The sequence below is a fragment of the Glycine max genome, chromosome 7, assembly GCF_000004515.6.
Source record: "Glycine max cultivar Williams 82 chromosome 7, Glycine_max_v4.0, whole genome shotgun sequence".
Classification (NCBI taxonomy): Eukaryota; Viridiplantae; Streptophyta; class Magnoliopsida; order Fabales; family Fabaceae; genus Glycine; species Glycine max.
Genome location: NC_038243.2, coordinates 7,207,657 through 7,220,180, shown reverse-complemented (window position 1 = coordinate 7,220,180; position 12,524 = coordinate 7,207,657). Strand labels below are relative to the sequence as shown.

Below are 12,524 nucleotides of genomic sequence, written 5' to 3'. Positions count from 1 at the left end.
AACAATTCTGTTGACACTTGATCCATCATAAGTTTTTTTCAAGTCAATAAGAATCATATGTAACTCTCCATGTTTTAATGTTCTCACATTAGAAGTTAGTCCCTCATACATGTCTTTATAGTTGAATATGAGCCACACTAACAACTTTCTTTTCCTAAGTCTTCTATAACAATTCTCTTGACACTTGATCCATCATAAGTTTTTTTCAAGTCAATAAGAATCATATGTAACTCTCCATCTTTACTTTGGTACCTTTCCATCAACCTCTACAAAAGATAAAGTGCTTCAATAGTATACCTTTCAGGGATAAACCAAATTTGTTCTCTTAAATCCTTGTCTTAAATTTCTTAATTTATGCTTAATCATCTTCCCCATAGTTTCAAAATGTAACTCATAAGTTATATACCTTTGAAATTAGCACAATTCTAAACATTCCTGTTATTCACAAGGATAAAATATATTTTTAATTTCTATATTTTCATCGAATATTATTTTTAATTTCCACTGTTTTTGTATACGAATCACTACTTTTTAAATACCAAAACAATAAACTACGAAGGAGGTCTAGTATGAATATAAATTCATAATCATGCGAAGTCTTGATGGAATTATGAATAATTTTAGAAAAAAAATATAACTTTCTTAATATATTAATTTTAGAATAATGTATATTACTTTATATTAATGTGTGTGTGAGAGAGAGAGAACATGCTGCTGGCTGAGAAGCAGCATATACCCACTTCTTATCTGAGACCTCTAAGAACTACCAACAAAAGAATTAATAAATGAAATCATGACGAACTCTAAAGCAACAAACCATTCCTTCATGATACTAAAAAATCCAAATAAATTACATTACTTTCTTCATGTTCACATCTTTGAAAAAAAATACAGTTATAATGTTTGTTACAAATTGACACGTTGGTTCAAACTTTACATGAACCACATGGACCCTAAATGTCAGCATGGTCCCTGAACCAAAACTCAAATGTTGGATCGGTGTGATCACAACATCCAGGTAACTGACATCTAGCTGTGCAAAACTGACCTAGCTAACAAAAAACATCAAATGAAGCAGGATGGATGGCACAGATCTTCACCAAATAGTTATGCTTTACGAGTAATTAATCAGAGCAAGGTAAAAAAATTAAAAGAGAAAAGGAAAAAAAAAAAATGAGGCCACTGCATCCTATACTGTATGTATTCCCCAGGAATCCCTACCCATTTCTTTTCTTTGTAGTCCACAAAAGACCTGAATGTGAAATCCATCCATCACACTATTTCTATCACTCCATTACCTTCAAATTCTTTTTGCTGTGGCTGAGGTGTAAAAAATGCTATGAGAAGAGGATTTCTTCTAAGGCATGAAAGAAAGTCATTCTTGTCAATTCTTCCATCATTATCATTGTCAAATAACATAAAAAACTCATGGACCTACAAGTAACCAGTTTAAGTCAGTCAGACTACAACAAGAGTGTTAAGAATTTTAATGACAGAAACACTGGAGAGAAGAAGTGTTTACTAAATATAAATTACCTCATCCTCACTCCAATTGAGGATAGCAGGTTGGATGAAATCTCGTAACTGATTTTAAAAGGAATTGAAAAGAACATGTTAGGGATAACCCAACACAGTAAGGGCAAATAGGAAAACAAAAGTCTATAATACCTCTTGTTCAACAACATAGGTCTTTACTGCACCGCCACAGCCAGCAAAGGCTTCTTCAAAGGTTTGATCGAACCCAGGTTGGGACATAACATGGGCAGATCCATACAAGAACTGGAAGCAACATACAATTACAAACAAGTGCACAAGACATAAGAGTTGTAATCAACAAGGACATTTTGAACCTTGTATTGCAGTTTTTGGCACAAAAAACAAAATAGTAAAAATGTTGTAGTATCAATTGCTACTTCTGATCAATATAGCACAGAAACAGGGTAAATTATTGCAAATAGTTACCTGTCTGAACGTAATTGTCCCACTCTTCTCCACATCAATGAATGAAAATATCTGTAATATAATATGATAAGCATGACAATCAACAGGCAAAAAAAGCCAGCAAAATGAACTCAAGTCATGCAGGAGTTCAGGTTTTGGTAACAGAAAGAACACCGGTGGCAAAGAGGAAGTAGGATAAATTTTGCTAAGCTGAAAAAATGCAGCAAAAAGGGAAGAAAAACAGAATGCAGAAAATTTTATTTCAAAATTACAAGTATACAAATAATATTGTAGCATTCTGATAATAACTTATTATAAAATATGTCATGCATGTGGAATTAGAGAATTTAACATAAAATATAAGGATCGGAACATCAAATCTTGAGGGATTTTAATCCCACAATATTAAAGAAATTTTGAGCTATTTGATAACTAACCTTTGCAGATAGTGGGCAAGCCTTAAGTCTTAAAACCCTCAAGAAGTCATGATATTGAACACGACCACTGTAAGCAAGATACAGACTCCATCATAAAAGTGGTAAAGTTCACCAAATACAATCACATGTATAGGCCACAGTTGCTAGAAAGGAAAAGCAAAAAAAAAAAAGAAAGAAAGAAAGAAAGACTTGCACAAAAACATGGATTCAAAAACCATTATGATACTCCAATGGTTTGGCCCCAATGTGTATGAATGCAAGGATTTATAGATTTTTCACTGAGAATTTCCAGCAATCCTCATAGAAAGGAGACTGATTAGCTTGCAATAAGGCTTTTTCAATAACTCTATGAGGAGGCATTTGGTGCACATGTACCATTTACTATGGTTTTAAGGATTCCTACAGTTAGTATGACAATTGTTATTTGTTAATCATCTTACATTCTTAGGCATGTGTGATGCCCTTGTTTGACTGCAATTGGTAATCTTAAATATCTAACTTCAAGGATTACAGGCACAAACATCTAAGATTCCCATGCTAGAAAGAGCAACACATGCCCATACACCTAAGGCATCTGAGGTAAATAGGGGGAGTTGAGATGCATGCAGTAATCTCTTAAGTCACACCCATGTACCAAACATATACATCTTGTTCAAGCCTCCAATTTGAGTGAAAATGTCTCAGCACCAAGTGCCCCAATAAATGCCCAACCAAAGAAATAAATTCATGTTATATAAATGGTAACTTCCAATTTTAAAGCTGATATCCTCAATCATATTGTCCTTGCCCCAAAGAGACAAAAATATCTTTTATAGAAAATAAATAAATGTAAGAACTGGGGCAATTACAAAACTTAATCAAACCTATTATTGGGTTAACATTTATTTCAACCCCAACAGTTCATTTCCTGTGAAGAATTTGAGAGGTCTTGCATGGAATTATTTGAGGTTAGCAACAATAAGTAACAAGTATTTAAAGAATCATTTCCCACAAACAAGGTGATTTCAATATGACTAGCACGGTAACACCATCAACTGAAGTAAAAACTCAACATTGATTGTCATCAATATTATCAATTTACAATCAACTGCTTACCACCAAATATAAAAATCAATTTAACTGATGTTTCCCACTGTACTTTAGCAAAACTGGTTTGTCTAGTTATACAACATACAAGAATGTGATAATAGTACCTGGGATCAGGATTCATGGCCAAGAATTTATCCAGAAAGTCCACAGCTTCCGTGCTGCTGATATGAAATAACTGAAAGCACAAAATCTCTTTTATCCTTCCGTATACCATATGGGCAGATCAGATCAGTTAGATACAGGCTGTCATACACTAATAGTCATACTATCACCATAATATACCACAAATCACAATATAAAATATTTCTCCCCTTTCACTACATATTTCCCATAGATTAGAAGGCCCAAACATTATGCAGCCACCCTGGGTCACTTATGTCTGTCATCCATTGGCATAAGCAAAGGGTTACTGTGGCATTTGCATGTACTTCAAAAGGTTTAACCTAAATATCCTACTTAAAAAGTTAAAGAAAAAGATAATTTACAAGGGACTTGAAAATGGCAGAAAAAAAAAGGAAATGGTAAGGTCATTTGCTTTTAGGGACTCACTGATTCCACCTTGGTCATTTCAACCATAAAACTTGAGGGGTTCTCCTGAAAAAGTCAACAAGTTAAAACATCAGCAACAACAAAACTTAAATGCTAAGCATGACTTGAAATTTTCAAAGATTCTTGGCCATGTCTCCATAGTCAAGAATGATTTTCTAAGATTTAGCAAACAAATATTTTTGGTATAAAACATGAAATTTTTAGTTTAACCCAGATTGTCATTCAATAGCAAGAGAGCTGGACTCATGTATGGGGGGGATATGGATGATTTTTTGTTGAGGGCTTACCCACTCTGTGCTAAGTTGCAAACAGCTTTGGTAATGTCAATATATATCACGACGACTGATATATATTTAATTACCTTAGCAGGTTTGTGGACAGTGAGGTTGGGATGTTAATACGAAAGTACCTCTGGTACTAATTATAATATTATATAATATATACATAGTTTTGTTCATCAAAAGAAAAATAGCAAGAGAGCAGAGTGCTTCACCCTGATCACAACGCATTGAAATCATCAATCTCCAAGAAGAAAGCAGTAAATAAAAGAAACACAACTCTAAATTTGTTTACTTGTCTCTGTTTTTCTAATACATGAATCTTCTTCTACTAAAATTCCATTCGTAGCTTAATTATTGGTTTTCTTCCATTTTTGGTTGGCTTTCTTTAATATAGTTATATAGGTAGACACATATATAAGTGATTAGAGGCATACTTTTTGGATTGATAAAAGCAAAAAAAATCAAAATAAATAAATAAAAATCTTGTTATGATGTCTTGTTCCCCCTACAAGACAGTGGTTTATCACATTATTTTTACATTACATCTTATATGCCATGTTTTCACTTTAGTAGAGCTTACATACATTAGACAACAGTAACTGAGATATCAGAAAAGTGTTTAAATACGAGAAACTCCATGGATATTCAATGTCACAATTAATGTTAGTTCTACATGAAAATAATCTATAAATGCAAACCATCCTGATTTTTGATTTGCAAGTTTGAATTTGACCATTTTATATAATAAAAGGCAAAGAAATTTAAAATGCAAAAGAGCAATCACGTAACTAGGATGAAGTTATAACTGAAACCAATAATAATAATAATAAAGCACCTGTTTTGCTTCTTGTGCTTTCATATGAAGCATTATGTCTCCATAAGAATGTCCTGTCTGGACAGCATTTAGTGCAGTTGCGATAGCACGGCTAGTCTGCATTTATCCACATATTAATTCTTGAATGGTTACTATTGACACAAGGAAAGATTATATTCAACAAAACATACAGTTTATTTCTTCGTAACAAAAGACAATGATAAAAAAGATTAAAAAAAGGGGCAAAAGCACGTGATGTTTACAAAATCTTAGACAAGTTTTAATCGTTCCCTTAAATAGGTGCTACTCCAACTTTGTCATGTGTATAAATTGATTCCTAATCTTTTCTTGTCTTGCATGTCCATTCATCCTCTTCAGCAGTATCATCTCAGCTTATCACAGTTTTATGTGTTGTTAGAATGACATTGACAAACATAAACTGAGTAGAATTTTCCTGAGTTTGACAGGCACTTTGTAATACTAGTAAATAGTAATGTCTAAAGCAATCCTCCATTCCATCCACCTAAGCCTGAATCCTATGTGCAACATCCCCATTAGTCTAGCCTTCACTTTGCAAGATGTATCCTAGAGACCTAGACTCTGCAATTAGTGCTTTATAAAGTGATTTCTGGCTTGGTGTTCTATTATTTGTTGCTAATTGGCACATTACTGAAATTTCATTTTCGCACAAGATTAGGCTTTAAGTCAGATTAGTGCCTCCTTGAAATTTAGGGTGAAAAAATAATCAAGAATAATTTTATATATAATTTTTCACATCAAGTTCACCCCTGAATTTTCACCCCTTTGTAAGGGAACACCAAACTGACCCATAGAGGTAAAAGAAGATTCTCAGATTCCAGAGAGGAATCTTGAACTCAATTCATAGCAAACTTTTATATACCTATAGAGGTTTCAAGGATCAAACTATTACAATTGTTTTCTGCATTTAGCAAATTACAAGCATAAATATTCAAATCCTTTGACAACATATGAAAGATAACAAAACTAGAAAACTCACCCTCTCCCGAAAATGTACAGCAGTTTCCTTATCATCCAGGGGATAAATGACAGGAAGATATTCTACCTGTTCAATTTAAGGAAAAGTTCTAAATTACTCAAGAAAAATAAGTTTCCAGAGGTGGTGGATTCCATAAGAGAATATACCTCAAAAAAGTTGTGAAATTGAGTGAACATTCTGAACATAAGCTTTCCCAAAGAAACATTACCCCTAACAGATTTGCAAGTAAAACAGTTAGAGTGATAATTTATGCTTATAAACAGTAATGAAATGCAAGGATCTTCACAAACAAATTTCCTACCAGGATTGGTCAAAGTGTACATGAGGATAGCGTATAATTACAGGCTGGATTGGGTATCCAGGGATAAATGCACCAAGTTGGAAGGAGATAAGGTTCCTGCCATTAGTTGTTGTTCCCTCGGGAAATAATAGTACTCGAGGAAATTTATCACAAGAGGCCCTTCTCTGTTATTCAGTTCCTTGAAAGCAGATTTCTGTATCAAATAGCTTATAAAATTGATAACATGCAAATTATATCAAGTAAATTCATAGCCAAAATATCTGTTGTTCAGCCCCATTAGTTTTGAATAATTCTAGCATGTTGCTATTCAATTTCACAATCTGAAGCTAATGTCGCTTTACAACTTGTGAACTCCCACTCAACTCTGAGGTTCTCTTCCAGATTATATGTCCAACAAGACTTTTGAGAAGCAAGATTTGGAAATTTTTGCAAACTCAATTTGCAAACTTTAATCCAAACATACACTTTTCATTGCAAATTTCATACTAATAACATATTTACAACTCCTACTTGAGGCCAAGAGGAAAAAAAACAGAGAAATCACTTTGCTGTGCATGAACAAAAAACTTCTATTAGTGTGTCTTGCGCTACTCACACTTTCCTAAATCATCAAATATATTTCACGAAATTTATCTAGTGATTTTGTCAAAAAGTAGGGGGCATAAAAGAGGTAAATGTGATTAACTGGGTATCAATTGACAACCATTTCAATAATCAAAGAGTGACAATCTTTAGGACGTAGATAAAATAACAATAGACATACTAATAGAAATGTTTTACCTTTATTTCCCTAACAGCCTGCTTCCTTGATGATGGTAAGAATCTGTTAACATATATGACCTGAAAACATAAAAGCGGAAAGAAATGGAAAATGGCAATTGTTCTTATATTTTTTAATGGGCATACATAAAATGTAACCATGAAATGAAATTACCTGCATTGCTCTAATAATGGTGCCAACAAAAGGTATGGAGTCATGAGACTCAGCTGCCACAATGGTAGGAAATAATTCATAGAAATAGAAGATAGGCTCAATATAAGAAACATGGTTAGATACAATTATTGGAGCAATTTCCCTTGGTGCAGGTTTTCCTTTCCGTTTTATCCACTGATAGCTGCAATGGACAGAAGCAGACAACAATACAGAGACATTCACAATTCAGAACCAAAATAAGTTAAGGGCCTGCATGTAAATATATAAAATGAAACTGAAATCAACCTTCAAGTAAAAACAACCTAACCATCATAAGCTCCTTTCCAATGAGACAACATGAACAGGGTATCTACCTGTGGTTTGTAGTCATATAACATGCAAAGGAACTGTTTTGTTTCCTTCAATCATTCCCTAATTTACCTTTGGTTTCCAGTGTTCTCTCATAATAAAACCAATACATAATTATACACACACCCACACATAAATGAAAGACTCTATCCCATCCCCATATGCTCCCTTCCATAAATCATAACATCAAAGGAGACCTAAATATATATATATATATATATATTTCATTTCCTTTTACCTGTCCCCTTTTTTCCCTAAACAAAATAATTATCATAAATCAAGCAGAGATGCACACATAAGTTCTATAGCTAATTTGAATGAAGCCAATTCTATCATGCATTTTCTCTTACATGCACTACTCCAGAATGAAACCAAGAAGTTCACTAAATAATTACATCAGTTAGTTATCCAGCAGCTGGAATACTCAATCCTCACTCAGCTTAAAGCTTTGTCATTTTCCTCACCAACCACACTTTATGATCTTCACGCCATCCCAGTCTTTATTACACGATTCCCATCACAACATAACAAATCACCACGTCAGAGGAGCCATAATTGCAGCAAGTACCCTAATGCCACATCAACGTACTCACTGCATGTACTCTCAACCCATTGTTTTTCCCTTGCACTTACTCCAATTCAGCAAACTCAGTTTGCAAACTACTTAACTTATTTCCAAAACGCCAAAATCAGCAAATAAATCAGCTCATTTTAGCTAAATAATCATTTTCCCCAAATTACCTGTTTAAAAAATAATTCTTTTTACAAAAAAAAAAAAAAAAAACAGTTCCAACATCCAAACAAACACTTCATCATAAACCTCCCAAAAAGACATAGAATTAGTACTAACCATCCATCCCTAACTAGTATCCTCTCTCTCCTAACAGAATGTTGTTATTCACTAATTCAATAACTATCCAAAAAATAAAAAAATAAAAAACAGAAAGAAAAAAAAAACATTCACACACAAACACAATCAACTAAGATCTAAAATCAATTGAAAAATCCAAATCGAGAGAGAAAAGACGATTAAAATCGGGAAGAGTACCCAAAGGAGAAGAGAATACATCTGGCGCACAAGCGCGTGATCCACATAACCCTACACCTCCACTTGGGCATGGGATTCTCCTTGTCCTTCCACCCTGCCAGCGCCACCTTCGTCGCCACGTACCCCACCGCGAGGCAGAGCCCGAACAGCGCGAGCCGCAGCGCCGCCAGCGGCAGGCACAGCGCCGTCTTGGCCCACTCGTAGAGCCCCTCGATCGCCGGCGTGCGGTTGCGGAACGGGTCCAGGGTGGACGGTGGCGGCACGGAGAAGTCGTCGTCGTCGCAGCCGAGGGCGATGAAGGGGTTGCCGGTGGCGGATGGCGCGGCGGAGGGGTGGACGGTGACGACGATGTGGTCGGGGGAGGAGAGGAGGGGGGAGGAGAGGTCGGAGTCCGCCATTGGCCGGTGGGGCGTAGAGATACGTATAAATATACGCAGTGTAGAGTGGGGAGTGACCCGAGACGTAGCGAAAGAAGGAAGAGGGAAAAAGGGGAAAGGAACCAAAGAGAGTGACCAAGTGGTGTGTGTTATGTTTCTGATTTGCGGTGCCTTGTGTTGTATTGTTATATGTAAGATTTCTTCTTCTTCTTTTAATATTGATAAAAAGTAATAATTAATTTTTATAAAAAATTACGGGCATATATATTCTTATTTTAATATGATTTATTTCATATTAAAAATATTCAAATCAAAAGAATATGTTATGTTATATTATATTATAATTATAATAATATAATAAAGTTGTCTAGGGATTTATTATTTGATTTACTCGTTGGTTTTCTGCTTTTGTAAGTTAGAGTTTATTTATTTTTCAGATTTTTTTATGCATGTGTTTGGAACAGGTCTAATAATATGGAAGAATGAATTTTATAAAGAAGTAACAATTTTTAAAATTATATCTAATATAAATTTTATTTAATTAATAACATACTTTTACTGTAATAATGTATTAAAATTAAACGAAATTTTTAATAACAGTTTTCTATTATTATTTCCTTAGTTAGTACCTTAAAAATACGAGTTAACAATCATTTTTATATTATAATAAGTACATTTTTTATGTTTTACACTGTATTGAGTTAAAAAAATTTAATTAAAATATTTTTTCAATATTAATATTTAATATGATGATGTGTTTATGATTAATTAGTAAAATAATATTATGGTGTTTTTTTTTATAAGAAACAAGTTTGAGGGTATTTTTACACTAAAACTTATTTGTTATAACAAAGATCAAAAGTATTATTGTGTTAAGTAAATTAAATTTTAAAATAGAAGAGATATTTGACAATAAATTTATGGTTGTTTGTTTAAAGATATCGAATTAAAGTATGACGTTCTCGGTAGATAAAATATTTATAAATTAAAATTTTAAATGCTTTGAATTTTATCATTTAATTTATACTTCATTGTATGTAATATATTTTTTTAAAACTATGTTAAAAATAGTTATTTAATATAACTTGTAAAAAATGAAGTACTCGCTTCTAGAGTACGTATGTGAGCACGTGGCACCTTGGCAAGTGTCTCCTTCTTGTTAATATTGTAGTTCAATTATTTGACTTATGAAAGGGTTTTGCAGAGGAACATGATGTAGCCACTTGCCCTGTGCATGTTGCCATGGATCATGGATGTGGACGCCCAGCTTCGAACCTTTGTTTGACTTAACTGGTTTTCACATGCATTGTTAAAAAAAAAAAAAATGTAGTCTGAGAATCTGGGAACCAAAAACAATTTATATATTATTAGATTATATTATACTCAAATATATATATATATATATAAAGAGATAAAATTATATTGATATAATTTTCATAATTTTTATAACTTCATATAAATTGTGATTTTTATTAATCTAACTGTTAAATTATATTTATGTATTATTAATAACTAGAGTATATAATTTTTATAATATGTATCAAATTTTATTAAAATTGATCAACAATTAAAACGTAATTAAATAATTTATATTTTAAAATATTTATATTGTGTCAATTTAAATTTATATAAATGATTTTGAATTAATATAAAATTTGGTATATATACAAAAGTTTTTTTAATTCAATAATAAATTTTAAAAAAATATTATTCATTTAACTGTTATAAAATAATATAATAATTATTAAAATTATATCAATATAATTTGACCATCCTAATATATATATATATATATATATATGAATTTTATTGATGCCTCCTTGAATGGTAGTTAGTGACAGCAAGGTAGTTTGTTTGAAATTGCTTAATTGATAAATAGTATAAATAGTTTTTAAAGTCTAATAATTCAAACGTGTAAGTTATTGTTTGATAATTATTATAGAAAATCTAAACATTGGTATGGTTATTTTTTTCGTATAATATCCTTTCATTCTATTTTAGTTTACCAAAATAAATGGAGTTTTATGATGTATGTGAAATTATTATCTAGCGAAATGATAAAGTAAACTGACTTTTGGGAAGAATTATTTAGATCAAGCATGTGATCTGGTTTGATCTAATCGTGTTGGATATGTTTTCTTTTAGGTGTGGGGGGCGCAACAATTCAGCCTTTTGGCCACCTTTAAGAAAAAGAAAAATTAAATCATGTGTTCAAAAAACTATTGTAAAATCTGACAGTACAACATCTTATCATAAAAATAAAGTTAAGATATGTTTTTGTTTCTATAAAATTAAAAATATTTATTTTTTCCTATAAATTTTTTTAGTACGTCTTTCTAAAATTGAAGCATGTTTGTATTTAATATGCACTAAATACTAGTACATATTTAGTATAATGGGATACCTATGAAAACTAATTTCTTTTAAAAAGTTATAAATGACTCAAGTATAATTTTAATAAGACTAGATGTGACTTGGAGTATAGTTTATTGCATGTATGAAGTCCCAACTATATTAATCCCCCATGATAGTTTTTAGCTAGATTTAGTTTTTTTTTCTATACAATTTTTTCATGTTTATTTGATCAATTCCTTTTTACTTTTAAAATGTGAATTTCAAGTTTGTTATTTTTTTATCATAGATAATTTTATGACGATATCAATTGATTTTAACAAAAATATTTTCGTATCTGTACCTTTATTATTTGTTCTTTTAGAAGAAAAAAAAGACCATAATCTGTATTTATATTTGTACCAGATTATAGTAACTAAATTCATGTAACATAAGTACATAACACGAACCTATGGACCACTCACGATAAGGAATGATTATACAATTTGTGAAAAGCATTATAGCAATGCCACCTTTTTCTTTCTTTCTTTTTTACTACAAAATGCCACCTTTTTCTTAAATTACACAATATACTCTGAAAATGACACTTGACAATCCAAATTTAGGGAATTAACCTCAAATTAGAGTGAAAATTTTAGCTCCGAAGGTTTTATCTTTTCAACGCACATGATCAACGAGACAACGATAAGAGCTTTTTCATAAACTCAAATGCAACACTTAATTTGCATAGCTTCCTCATATTCATACAAGATGTTGCATGAATTAGCGTAATCTTACCCCCGCTCTGATCTAATTTGCCAGTAGCTTGCTTTGCGTGAGTAATGCATCTTGAGAAGTAAGTTCAATAAAACTTTTATTGGTATGCATGTAGACCCTATCATGAAAAATGACATGATCATTCACCGTTGTATTTTCAATAAGTTTCATGGCTTCATTAGGAGTTTTCAACTTAATCTTTTCACCAGCAGAAACAACTAGGAGTTGCTTCGAATGAGGTTGTAAGTCATCAATAAAGATATGCAACTGTTTCAATGA

The 12,524-nt window shown here is 32.1% G+C and overlaps 1 protein-coding gene across 1 annotated transcript; it reads right to left on the bottom strand.

Moving 5' to 3' along the window:
• Positions 1-827: 827 nt before the first annotated feature.
• LOC100818109 (lysophospholipid acyltransferase LPEAT2) lies at positions 828-9,310 on the bottom strand. The gene is made up of 14 exons (XM_003528843.5): positions 8,761-9,310; positions 7,365-7,545; positions 7,211-7,270; positions 6,431-6,594; positions 6,276-6,339; positions 6,130-6,195; positions 5,133-5,228; positions 4,017-4,061; positions 3,572-3,642; positions 2,379-2,445; positions 1,963-2,013; positions 1,669-1,779; positions 1,537-1,584; positions 828-1,434 (listed from the first exon to the last, which is right to left on the bottom strand). Exons 1-14 carry the CDS (start codon positions 9,156-9,158, stop codon positions 1,273-1,275), a joined length of 1,584 nt encoding a protein of 527 aa, XP_003528891.1. The 5' UTR covers positions 9,159-9,310; the 3' UTR covers positions 828-1,272.
• Between the last annotated feature and the right edge of the window lie 3,214 nt (positions 9,311-12,524).